This window comes from Buteo buteo, chromosome 2 (assembly GCF_964188355.1).
Source record: "Buteo buteo chromosome 2, bButBut1.hap1.1, whole genome shotgun sequence".
In the NCBI taxonomy this organism is placed as follows: Eukaryota; Metazoa; Chordata; class Aves; order Accipitriformes; family Accipitridae; genus Buteo; species Buteo buteo.
The window spans coordinates 5,870,713-5,884,494 of record NC_134172.1 but is presented as its reverse complement, the minus strand read 5'-3'; the positions used below and the strand labels follow the sequence as shown (position 1 = coordinate 5,884,494).

Sequence of the window (13,782 nt, the reverse complement as noted above, 5' to 3'; positions counted from 1 at the left end):
ACAGCCAGACTATAACAGAAGTGTCTGAAAAATTCCAGTCCCACTTCTGCATTGATGTGAACTCTATTTAATACAACATTTTCTTTTGTGCTGGTTTCAGTAATTCTCCTGCTGACAAAAAAATAACACGTGGTTACCAAAGCTCCCGGCTGGCCATATAACCCCCAAACGCTTCTTACTCCTGCTGTGTCACTGCAGCAGAAATCTTGAGTCCTTTTTCCAAAGCAAACAAAGCGCTTTGCTGTTATCTTTGGGAGAGGCGGTTGGGAACATTTTTGTGATGAGGAGGGTGTGTGTGAGAGTCTGAAAGGCAGAGGGAGCCAGGAGGCATCTTCTCCATAAGAAATGGGCGGTGTAGCATTCCTCTGAGATGAAAAGCTACTCCTTCCACTACGTACAATTAAATCAACACTTTAGTCATGCTTTCAGAGTGGAGACAGGTAAACTGCTTTGCTTTGGGTTTGCTGTGATTTACGGTTCACTGTTGAATTGAAACCTGCAAACGTTTTTGGCTTTGAACTCTGCAGATGCTCTTTGCTGCCTGGGCTGGGCTGTGTGTACACAAACAAAGGAGGAGAATGCAAAGGGGTGTATGTGTATGAGAAAAGGGTGCTCTCCTTGATTTTCCGCAACTCCAGTTCTGCTGAACGTCTTGGTACCTCTGCATATGGATGAGTTGGAGGGTGTGTTACAGAGGGAGGCAGGCTCCTCACCCAGCCTGGCTGACATTTAACTCCTTCCAAGCTCACTTATATGGCTAGAGCGCAAGTGGGCTGATCAAGGTGCGTCCTGGCTTTAAGGACTTGTCCCTCAGTAAAATATCATGGCGCTGACCTTGTACTCTTTAGGTGGCAGCTTTGCTTTGGGAAGGCAGTGCCAGCCCTACAGCCTGTCTCCAGGCCTAGAAGTGCCCTGACTCTGCTTCTTGATGAGCTCAGAAAATGATGGTATAGACAAGAAAAAAGCAGGGTGCCCAAAGCAGGCTTTGAGGTTTTCTATTCATTTCAAATGTAATTGCTTTTGTCTGATGGTGTGCACTTTGGTGTTTGAGTGTGTTTGGCTGGAAGGTGAATTGGTGCAATGAGTGCAATGAAAAGGCCTGTCTTAAACAGCCTCAGCAAAGAGCTGAGTGTGGCTCTTTCTTGCTGTCTTTGCTGGGAGGTCTTTGAGCCCAAGTCTGGGTGGCTGAGCCAAATTAAAGCAGCTGTGAAGCAAAATGGGCTTTGTTAGGCCTTTGTGCCTCTTTTAATCAGGATCTGGAGGTACCAGAGTTGTCACTGACACAAGCCTGAAGCTCCAGACTGAGAAAAGGCCTTTTGTGATAGTCTGGGAGGATGATCCAAGTATTGCAATATGTCCCCTCTTCCTTTCTCCACCTCCCAGGAACCTCATCGCCCCACCCTGAGAGCAACTTGGGAGCAGCAGCTGCTTAGCTCCTGCTGCCACAGGCATGTTTGTGCAGCAAATCCATATGCACATAGTCTGAAGAGAAACCCCAAGGATGGTCTCACAGCACCTCTGGCCTCTTGCTGTTCAGAGATTCCTGCTCAAGAAATGCATCCTCCCTCCACCCCTCTCCAGTGCAACTGAGAAATGGGAGTCCTGCTCCCTCCTCTAGCCCTGAGAGCCCTCTTCTGTGGCCGAGGAGAGGGGAGATCTGGGAGCAGGATGGAGGAGCTGTGTTTTCCCTCCCTCCTGGGTGCTAGAGCCTCAAGGGATAATTTTCCTGGGAGGAGAAAGACTGAGGAGAAAGAAACAAAAAATAACAGGTTGCTTATTTCTTGAGTCATTGCCATGTCTATGTTTCTTTCCACACTTGAGAAAATTTTGTGATGTCGACTTTGAGTCCTTTCCTATCCTCTCCCTCCTCTACTGGCATTTCTAAATATTCCCTTTAATGAATTATTCTGCATATGGGTCCCATCCTATAGCTCCTACCCATGCAAACAAGGAGAACAAACCCTGTGCATCGAGGCCAAGAAGTCCTACAACTGCCTGCTCCTCTCCTTGGTCTACATGCCCTTATGCCATCATTTTAATTTTTATTGGTATTCTACTTTCTCATCCCAACCTTGCCTTCCTTTTGGGATGGTAGTGAGGAGGAGCTTAGGTTCAGGTACAGCTGTGGGCAGCCAGGATCCTGACTCCAAGGAATACCGGAAAGGTGGAGAACAGGAGCTGAACAGGCTGAGACGCCACAGGGGATTCCTCACATTCCTCTTCAGCCGGGCAAGACGGTTTGGGGATTAAAATCCATGACAACAATAGCAGGGAAATAAAGCGGCTTCCTAAATCTGGGGGAGCCATTAAATGTAATAACCTGCAGCCTGCGGAAAGCTGGGAGACACCAAGCTGGGCTCAGCGGTGAAGTCACTGCTTGTGGGTGGTGCACACAGGAGTCAGAGGGAATAAATCCAGCCCTCCTTGTAATCTATAATGTATTTGTGGAATTCAGGAAAGCAGGTTTTTCTGTTAGGTTTTATCTTCATTGCTAAAAAAGGTATGTTCCTCCTGTGAAACAATCCGTCCATGTTAACTCGCCTGCTGTAAAATCCTGGAGGAGGCAATTTTATCAAGGAGTAAATAGAGCTAAGTCAGCATGGGCAGAGAGTATGCAGTCACCTCGCTCAGTTACCTTCCAATAAAAGAAAAGATTTTGCAGTCCTGTTGTTATCTCACTGTAGAAGTTAATTTTTAAAGCACAGAAGACAAACTTGCAGTGCCTAGAAAAGCTATTGAAATGCCACGTTATGGATGTTGGGACCGATCTGCTCAGAATAAATTGTATGCCTTCTTTGACCCATAGCAACAGTATTACTGCTGTGAGTAGAGACAACATGCACAAAGGAATGCTGTTTAATTTTAATCATACTGAACTCTCCCCTTCGAATCCTGGTTTGATCTCGAAGATCAAGAGCCACAAAACTGGTTTTGAGCATGATGGTGGGTAGAGCTTAGGAGCTGTATTCAGGACAGGGAAGAAGCAGTCAGAAATTCAGACAGCTTTTAAAAAATAAGCAAAGATACAGTAACAGTCGACAGCAGCTACATATTAACTACACATTTGGTTATAAAATTAATTGCTTTTTTAGGGCTTCCAGATGAACGCTGACTTTTTGCAGTTCTGTCACCAGTTTTAAACTTACCACTCAGCTGTGATGCTGGTTTAACTAGTTAGAAAGCAATCCCCCTTCACACCTTGCACCTTCTGGATCTTCCAAAATCCAGACCAGGATGGAATACAATAAGTGCAGTACTCCAAAATGGGGCTCAGAGCCTTGATTCATATGACATTCTTAAACTGCTCTATTATTCTTAGAATACTGTTTGTTAGTAGGATTTCTGCAGCTCACAGGAGCCCCGTAGCTCCTCATGTCACTTTGGTTTCATTGTTATTCTGGACATATATTGGTTTCAGCAATGCAAAGGAAGGGGAATTCAAGCGCATATGGTGTGCATGCAGAAATATAGCTAAAAGGACAGTTGCTTTCTGAAACAAGGCTCTTATGAGATCTGTGCTGCGCGATCTCAGCTTCTGGGTGTTTGCTGCAGGATATCACCATCTCTTATGGTGACTGCTGTACTTTCTGATGAATGCAAGAAATGCAAGGCTGCCTGTGAGTACCAGACTTGCTCTGAGCACATATACAATATCAAGCCCCTCAAGGATTTAGTGATGACTTAGCTTAGTGTGGCAGAAAGGTCCCACAGTGCTCAAAGCAGCCTAAATAGTGATCTTCTGGATGTGTACAGAAGCAAAGAGAGTAAGTGTAATGGGGAAAAGTGAAAAGTTGGGCAAGGTTTTGGGAATCCTCCTAACACACACCATTTCTGCTACCACTTGTGCTACCACCATGGAGAAGGCAGCATGGCAAGAAGGAAGCACAAGAAGATACAAGTGGGCTGTCATGAAGGGGTAAATGCAGGGGATCATTTTCAAATCTAAAGGGATGATGGCAGAGAAACTGTCTCGCTCACTTGGTGGTGCTCTGTCCAGCCTGAGGCAGGCAGTGCAATCACAGTGGTGCTCACAGCAGTGCAGGGAAGCGATGGTCACGTCTTGGTGCCATTGTGCCCTACACTGCTGTGATGGGGTTCTATCCAGAGTATGGTCCTCATCATTTCTGGGACTAAAGTAGCTCTCTTACGTCTTCCCCCTTTGCCACAGAGAGCATAGGGATACTGGCTGGTGTGTCTCTAAGTGAGGGGCTTGTGTTAGGCAATGTGGTGTGACATAGAGAAGAGCGAAGGAGTTACTATAATACCATTTCAGTCAGCACTTTCAAACAGTCCTTCTCTACTTTTCCTCCCTTGTGAAAACTGTAATGTCCTCATCACCTCAGCTTTATTGGAATTTCCAGTCTGGCTGACTCATCCACCAGCCTCTTGTACACTCCCTCCAGTACTCTTCCCCATCAGCTAAAAGGGCGACAGGTTTTGGTGGTGTCCTCTGGAAATCCCCCTACCTTGAGGCTTTTAAGGCTGTACGAGGAATCTCTTAGGTGCCTCCAGCTGCTGTCCTGCCTGCCAGCAGCCAACCTTGCAGCCAAACAGTTTGCCCCTGTCCGAGTCAATGTTTCCTGACTGTGGGTTTGCAAAAGGGATGCTCCTTCCTGGCTCCTTTGGAAAGTGTCTAGTGGGAGATGAGCCCCCCATGCCATGCTGGTGGCTGTGAGGTAGAAGAGTAGGCTTTTGAGGAGTCACAGGGTGAAATCTCTGCTCTTTTTTTTTCTCCACTTGTTTGGTTTTGTTAGTTTTGTACGAGCACAGGAGTTTTGCTATATTAGGGCAATTTTCCTTGGGTGGTGGCAGCAGCCTTATATTTGTGGACTGTAAAACTATCTGAGAGCAGCATCTGGTCTCTCAAAGGAGCAGCCCAATTTCTGGCAGGGAGGGACAAACAGTCCTAGTCTCAAAGTATTTTTCACCATGTGTCTCCCAGATCAGTCACCATCAGAGAGGGACTTTTCCCTTCTGTCAGTGGAGCTGCTGGGTTTACAGCTGCTGAGGAATGAGGGCTTTGAATCTGCCAACAACTCCATCAATTGTTTGCATCAAAATAAACTAAATAACTAGAAATGGAAATAAACAACAGCAAAACAAGAACTGAAAACCTCCCCCAAGCATTCAAGTAGAGGGAAACTTTATTTTCCTGCGCTGGATTCCCTTTCTTTCCCCCTCCCTGTTTGCAGGCATTGTCTTTCTACCTTTAAAAAATATCTAATTCAAGAGTAGGGGACAGAGTGGAAGAAATCAGTTCCACTCAGTAAAAGCCTCGGGACAGTGCAGTTTTTTCTGCTTTCTGTCTCCCTGTCTCAAACACAAAGCTTGTAACTTTTCTTCTGCTTTAAGCTCATGCCTCTGTGAGAGTTTGTGGTTACAGCTTCTATTTCTACCTTGGTAATTTCTGACCTGTTTTGTTTTGTTTTGTTTTTTTCCCTGTGGAAAGAAATATGCCCCCACCAGTGTCTAAAAGCTCTTTAGACCTAGACTTTTATCATTGGCATCTGTTTAAGGCCCTTTCCTTGATCTGGGGACCACGAAGGGTAGATTTGCAGTACTCGGTGTCTTCTGGAAGCCTTGCCCAGAAAGGAGCGGAACATGAAAACGTGCCAGCGACAGGAAAAGAGGCATCGTTGTCAAGCTGCAGCGGTAGCAAAATGCAGGAGGCTGGGCCAGCGGTGAAGACGCCAATTTTCAGCTGGGAGGAGCCAGGGCCAGCGCGGCGCTGGGGCTCGGGTGCTTGGCCTTAGTCGATGCGCTGGGCAGGCGGTGGCGTGCGGATGCGGGAGAGAAATAAATGAGGAGTCATAGCGAAGACGCATTTCCAGCCAAGGGGAAGGAGCAGGCCTCTCCGAAGGGAGCTGACGTTGGGGATTACTGGAGCAGAGAGCAGGGGGAGCCTCACGGGTCTGGCTTCCACCCCAGGCCAGTGCTAACATCTGGGCACAGCTGTTTCCTGGAGCCCTTTCTGCTGCTGCACATCGGCTTGTTTTGCAGCAATGGAATCAAATGGCACTTTCCTCGCTTGCAACAGTAAGTCTGTACAAATGTCCTTGCATTTCAGCTCTCTTATCTTGTCCAAGAGCTTTGTTTTTCTTCTCTCTTCTCCTCCCTCTTTTGCCTCCCCATTGTCTCATTTGGAAGTAATACAGCATTTAATCAGTGTTACAGAGAGAGATGACAGATTTTTCTCTGTTGATAGGGTTAGCTGTGTTGGTAGGAAGGGTGTCTTGGCTGGATAAGTGTCTGCAAGTCCAGAAAAGTTGATTCAAATCTCCTTCCCCTTATGGTGAAACAGAGTGGGATGGATGCTCAACTGAGTAAACTCTCTGGGCTCTGGTGAAGACAGCAGAGCAAGATAAATCACCTCAGCTCAGGGTCTGTCCCCAAGACTCTCCATAAATGTTAAGTACAAAATAAGGAATGTTTCTAAAAAAAAGAAGAAATCCTCTCTGCCCTTCCAGCAAGTGAGGTTTAAGAAGATTCAATTGGTACTGAGACTGTGAGGCTTGTCTGATAGACAGGGTAATGAAATATCTCTTATTCCCTTGTCTGACCTTAATATATTGCTTTGTTACCTCTTCATTGCGTTTTACTTACTCTGATGAGCAGAAACAACTCAGGGCTGTGATAGCTACAGATTGAAATGGGATATTGTGATCGCATAGAAATGGGAAAAGTTTTCAGTGCTTATTTTTATTTCATGAGATAGGTGCTTTCTTACTATCGACAAACTGTAAACAAAAATAAACTAATAGAGCAATAAGTGACTGACAATAAATATAATCAGTTTAGCATTATCAGGAGAAATGTGAAAAGATTCCCCCAGGCTCAAGAAATCTTCCCTCTGATTTTCCCAGATGCTAGAAATCTGACAGGAAGGTGAAACAGAGGTTAATGTTATACTTTTTGTAGGTATCTCATTCATTATACAACGACTAGGGAAAGAAAGCTAAGAAATACATCTGGAACTATTAAAGTATTTCCTATTCTGTCCTGTGGGTCATTTTTCAGTAAATATTTTTTAGTCTTCTGGGGTTAGAAACCAAGAAGAATTCAGTGGCTGTTTGTTAATCTACACAAGTGTTGAATGAGCCAAGCTTTTAAAAAAATATTTACTGAAATTCCTTGACACATATCACATACAAGTGCCAAAGTGACTCTGAATGCCAGACTACTTAGACAAGAGAAGTTGCTCACGTGTTTGTTTGTTAGCCGTATCACACTTGTGCTATGTAGTTTGTCAGAAATTTCTCAGATACTATGGTTTATAGATACGTTTTGTGTATGGCTGTATGTTGAATTTCAGTTGCTTTCTTTCAATTTGTCTCTTTTTTTTTCCAACATAGATACAACAACAAGCTGTATTTACCATGTCAGAATTAATCACAGGCACATGATTCAGTCTCATTAAAATATCTGACAATCAGTAGGAGACACCTGAGATACATTCTGGTAGCAGAAGCAGGTATTAGTGTAGATGAGAGTTTCTGAAAACTTTGTATAGTTTTGTTTACTGTGCATTTGGATGGAGAACTGAGTCCCGGGAAGAAAACTGAGCACGCTCCCTTGTCCGCAGAGCCAGAGTAGCTGCTGTGATTTAGCAGTCTGTGCCTTTTATTTTGAATGTGTTTAATTTGGCTGGATGGGTTTCTCATTGCTTATTTTATAAAGGGTCATCTACATATAGTATGCAATGAATCTGCTAGACTCTGTGGGTTATTAATAATCTTTCTCTTGCCTCATGAAGTTGGTTTGTTTCTGAACTGGGAGCCCTTGTGCTCGCACAAATTATGGAATAGCTAATTTGTACTATGCCTTATTCTTATACACTGACTTTTTCATCCAAGACACTGTGTACATTGTGCATGAAATGCCACAGCCCCGTTATGGGAATGCCCTCTGCCGCAGCCCAGGATGAGAATCAGCAGGGAAGGGTTAGTAAAATCCTACAAAACAAGCCATTTCCTTATTTCTTCTGTCAGCTAGTCCTGATGATTAACTTTTAGATTTAAATTTCCAAATGAATCATCTCCACCTGCCCTTCTTAGCTGGGAGCACTGAGGAGGCTCCTTCTGGGCTTCAACCTCCGTGGGTGGAGATAATGCTACTTCAGATCAGCTGGGATGTGCTCTGAACCAGTCGGTGACTTTGGTCTCCGTTCCTACAAACAAAATTCTCCTAGCACACCCCATTTGATACAGGTTGTGCCTGATGCGTTATGTGGGAGTTTTTTGAGCCATACTGTTTCTAGCAGTGCAGAAGAATTTGCATGCTGACACTTCTCAGTACATTAAACAGGCAACTCGTCCCCTTTTCAGACAGGACAAGTAAAACTCCTTTTTTTTTTTTTTTTGTTTTGACGCAAAAGCTGCTATATTTCCAATCTGAGCAATGTCTTCTAGTAAAACTAAAGCCTGCAGTTGGTTTTGAGATTATTGCTGGTGTGCAAAGCCCAAACATCAGGCCCAAAAGCAGATGAGTCAGGGCAAGAAGATGCTTGGGGAAAAATAGATTTTAATGAGGAAATGAAAGAGGAGGAAGGAGGAAATGCAGTCGCTTGGAAAACTGCTGTAAGTAGTAGAGATGAAAGGATACAGCCAACTACAGGGAAAAGCAAGAGGGAGAGGTGTGTGGGGAAGAGATGGTTTGTGCAATATCCAGAAACTCAGCTGACTGGATAGGCAGCTCTTGGAGCCAAAGGTGTCATGATTTGGGAGCAAAGTATAGTTTCTTTTACAGGGAGATCAAAATATATAAACATGTATTTATGAAGGAAAGCTACAGACAAATACCTGGTGACTTGATCATCCAGGGTGGGATTCAGCTGACTAAATGTAGGTATCTGCAAGAAAATTTAGGCTTATAGGGATCTAGACAGGTGAATTGTACCCTGTCTTCTGGCTCCTTGTTCCATGCACTGTAGACATCTAAATACTGCAAGACTAACCCCCAGCCCATGGGTCTTCTAGGTCCTTACCGTAGGTGGAGGGTCTCAGTCCTTACTTGGTCAAGCCCACCAGAATGGAAGGCTGCAGACTTTGGTCAAACACAGAGGTTTCTCTTTTTCTTTATGCAGGTAGAGAAGATTTTGCCACAGTTTCTTCCAAACTGAGATACTTCCACACTTTAAATGAGCCAGTTTAGACAATCTGTGTGGGGAAATTGTCACACCTTGGGCTGCCCCTCACATGGGTACCTTTTAAAGCCCTGTATTGAGATACCAAACAACAAGTCTCGTTGGCTGTTTTTGGCTAAAGTTACAGGGTGCTGAAATTCCAGATAAATCACTTAAGGGAAAAAAAAGGATTTTTCCCCTAGTTTTGCATAATTCAGTTATGCAATTTAATTATTGCACAAATTTTGCCCTGCTACAGAATGGTGAGAGTGACCTGCATTTCACCTGTAGAAGAAATTTCAGGTCCTGAAAAAAATGTCGAGAAAAGCTGTTTAAGTGGCCTTAAAAAAATGAAGCTGGGACCCATCTACAATTGACTTTGGTTTTATGAAGAGAACATCTTCATCAGCATGTGCCCAGAAATATGTCTTAGGAGTTAGGCAACTAAGCTGCATGAGTGCTCCTGGCTCTTGGTGCTGGTCCTATCCATCAAGTTGATATCCTTCTTTTCAATTACTTTCTTCTCACCCTTCACAGCAGCTACTGGAAAAGCTGTAATTTACTGCAAGCCGGTGTTTGTTTTAGTGCCTCTCACTGCAGCCAAAGCTCTATGTGCATCGTGGTGGAGGGACCAGTGGAAGGATGGAACCAAACCTTCAGTCTGGTTTTGAGTTCCTGAGTGCAACAAACTTTAGTTAGGTGTTTCACCTGGATTTCATCAAGAGCACAGGGCAGTAGCTTTTGATGGGTCACAGACAGTGCTGTGCATAGATCCAAGCTCCCTTCGAGTGACCCAGACTGGCAGAAAGATTTATGAAGGTTTTCACAAATAAAGGTCACAATTTGAACTGTCTGTGAAATGTCTAAGCAGGCAGCCTGGCTTCATCTATACAAAACAGTGCCAGGGCTCTGCACTGTTTAACTGCCAGCACATTCCCCAGCATGGTTTTGATCCACAGCAAGCTAGCACGTAGCAGATCTGGGTGATGGCATGGGCCTGCAATCCTTCCCAGTAGGCAGTCTGGATATAGCCAGCCTGATTTGAGGAAGGATGGCTGGGCTGCATGGATTGATCAGAGCAGAGCTGGAGAAGGGACTATTGTCCTCCCAGAAACCTTGCAGACAAGGCGAGACAGCCAAAGGATACAGAGAGAAAGTGGGGCTGAGAAATATTGGGCAGGGTGACAGTGCTGATCTCAGTACACCAGAAACCTGCCCATCATACGGCTTCTTGCCAGCATGCCAGAAGAGGAAGGTTTTAGGCAGTGATTTGAAGGACAGCCACAAGATGATACTTGGGGAGAACTCCGATATGAAACTTTAAGGTCACCCTGCCCCGGCTCAGCAGGACCTCTCAAGCACCCTGGAAGGGAAGTAGAGTGGGCAAAAGCCAATGTAAGGAAGAGAATGAGGTTTGCTGATACTGCCACAGGCTTTGTGGAGAAGCCCATTCTCAGTGTCACCACAAGGTGGAACTTGGTACATACCACATGCACCGGAGATGCACCCACCATCAACAAGCAGCATCATCTTTGGCCAGAGATGCACAGATGCTTATGGTCTCAGCACCCACTCCCTGGTCCCAACTCCCCCGGAGGGAGCAAGAAGGGGAGCACTGGTGTAGAGGAGCCATTGGCATTTTTTGTTGGTGGTGAGAAACTGGCTGTTCTCAAGCTGTGCTGTGCCAACAGCAAGGCTGGTCCTCAGAGGATGTGAGGTGTGACTGGGGAGAATAAAGCTGAGAGCAGTGAGTGATGTCCTGGGGGTAGCAAGGAAGGAGGAAGGAACGAGGTTTCTACAGGTGGGATGTGAGAGGGCATGAATGAAGTGAAGAATGGACTCCAGAGGGAAAGGCAGGGCAGGTGGGACCCTGCAGACGTGGAAGGATCCTTGCTGTCCTGTCCTTCCCACAGGGTCTCAGCTGGAAGACAACTCGCCATTGCTGGGACCACACTGATCCCAGGCCTGCTAAAGAGCTGATATAAAAGCCATGTTGGATATAACCATGGGGTGATGGCAGATGACAAAAAGGGCCTCTGCAGATGCACTTCACAGGTAACATCAGTGATTTGCAAAAGCACTGGAGAAACCAACTAAATCCTCATCACTTGATAGGTTTTCTGCTTTTCCAAACAGCAGCCACTGCCCAGTGCTGCAGCCACTTGTGCTCATTTCCAAGCAGCCGCTGCACTGAAAATACTCATACTAGGTGTGCAAAAGTAATCTTAAAACTTTATTTACCATGAGGAACTTCAGTTTCTGAGTGCTCCATCAACTTAACAAGTGATGGCAGGTTGTCATGTTACTACAGACCAGCTGAATACAGCTTTTCCAAACTCTCATCGATTCTGAGTTCACCTAGATTGAATGGTCTCACACTTGCTGAGGACTAGGAATATGTAGGGGCAGACATTACAGTTCCTTAATGAGCAGTAATACTCTGATTGCTCTATTACTCTTGTTAAAATAATTCTGTTGAATTTCACTGTGAGGGAGCCTGGGAAGAAAGATGAAATTACAGTGTTCAAAGAACAGCATCATGTAAAATAGACCTAATTTTTTCTTCTTGGTAACAAATACAGAGCAAGGCACAACCTTTGGCCTCTTTTAGTGGGAAAATCTCCCCTTTATTTGTTATTTGTTATGTAACTGCCATAGGCATTACTAGTCATAAAAGAGTAATTTACATCAGGTGCATGATGCAGTGGGGAAGTAGTGAGGTCATCACCAGCACAGGTATTTTCATTCCAGTCCTAAATTATCACAAGTCTGGGCAAATCAGCAGCTGACTTCTGTCATGTCATTTGTGTCAGCGTGGTGTAAAGAGACTATAATCAGTATTAGGGTTGCACCACTTTTGGTGTTGCCCAAATGTGGTAGTGATGGGAGAACAGGTTCAGCCCCAAAGAGCTCAAAACCAACCTGCTTCTTCCTCTGTGAAGTGGTAATAGCTTCCTTAGCTCCTTTGTATAAGGATATGACGGAGATTAATTAATTTTGGAAAATTGTCTGAAGAGCAGCCTGTGCATTAATAGTTTTCTCACATAGCCCGTTTCCTACCAGAATCTACAGCCTTTCTATCTCAAGTGCCTGTTTCCTGTGCATTAAAGCATTTTGCTAACTTTGGGACCATGTTCTGACATCCTCATTCACACTGATTTCCATTTGCTCTGTGAGTAATCCAGCTGGAATCGATAGGATGATTAGCACAGCCCCAATCCTGGGCATGGGGACATGAATAACTTCACTCATGTGACTAGTGCCATTTATTTAAGTGGGATTGGTCACATGGGTAATATTGCATGCTTGAGTGTTTGCAGGCTTCGGACCAAGTCAGGTGTTACCTGCAATGAATAAGGGTTGGAGAATTTTTCCCTAAGCCATTTGCAGGAATCACTTCCTCTAGCACTGGAGTGTGATGCAGCATCATGTCACATCAATAACCAATGCCATGTAACCCACAGCGTCACACTTATCCATCAGGCTTCGTCTATGAGATGTGACATTGTCTTTGAATGACCTCAAGAACACAATACATCCAGAACTGTTGTTTCCCAAAGCAGGGCGTTTCTAGCCCAATGATCTCATCTTCATTTTCAAAACAAACTGATTTTAACTACCTTGCATCTCTGAAGCCCTCACAACAGTAAAACCCGCACACTGCTGTTCTGGAGAAGTATCTAAACTCAGTGAATGCTGATCCTGTGCTTTGTGTATGTGCAAACTTCAGGGATAAGTACAGTGAAATGTTCTCTGAGGGCCTGGAAAGCCCTGAGCAGTGCTGTCACTGGCACTGACTATTAGGAATTAATGAGAAAATGAAGCAGAGGGGCTCTCAGTGCTCCCAAATCGATCCCTATGGGACTCTGGCTGCTGCTGGATAGGAGAACTGGTGCACAGAAGCAAATTGTTTTGCTAAGGCAAGTACGGGAGACTACTCTCTTCCCCATTCCTGTAATTAGATCAGTCCTCTCCAGTACAATGTGAAATACGGGAAGTGCTCAGAGACTGCTAGCTAATAAATATCATCTAGCTATTACGTCATGGTGCCCACCTCCTAGCCAGGGCAAAAGCAAAGCTCCCAGCTCCCAGGGGAGCACCACAGAGTTTACGGCTCTAACATCCAGCCCCTGTAGGTATGGGGGGCTCAGAAAAGGCTGGAGGTGTTTCCTCAAACACCTACTGACTGCCTGGCTAACATGTTCAGCAATGTCCCATCCAGAACATGCCTTTATTCTCCTTTGCTGTCTATGATTTATAGTTGCTATGTGTAAAAAAGACGTTATTTGTTGTACTGCTGTTCAAGGCCATGCAATGGCTCTACCTTGTCCCCAGAGAGTTTCTTACATGCAGCGTATGGTAGTGATTACTGACTCTGATCCTGTCCTTGTTCTGGTCAAATAAACCAGTCCTCTGTGCTTACCTGTGAGTGTTGGTAGGGCTTCCTTCAAAATGCGGAGAAAGAAAGGGAAAATGGCTGGATTGCCAGACACCAGAAAAAAAGAATAAGTTTCTAAAACCTGTGTTGAATATGACAGGGCGTTGGTGATGGAAAGCCTTTGATTAGGTCTCCAGCAGAAATAGTGACATGTGGTTTGCTGTCAAGTTTCTCAAGCATGTGCTGGTTCTGCAGTAAGGGACATTCACCCCAGCTTGACTCC

General features: G+C 44.9%; 1 protein-coding gene across 1 annotated transcript in view; it reads left to right on the top strand.

Moving 5' to 3' along the window:
* The first annotated feature begins 5,459 nt into the window (after nt 1–5,459).
* Nucleotides 5,460–13,782, top strand: part of PLCD1 (phospholipase C delta 1) — a 57,231-nt gene continuing 48,908 nt past the window's right edge. The window contains exon 1 of the mRNA XM_075044523.1: nt 5,460–6,036. Within this exon, the coding sequence (XP_074900624.1) occupies nt 6,003–6,036 (34 nt within the window). The 5' untranslated portion in view covers nt 5,460–6,002. The remainder of the gene's footprint in view (nt 6,037–13,782) is intronic.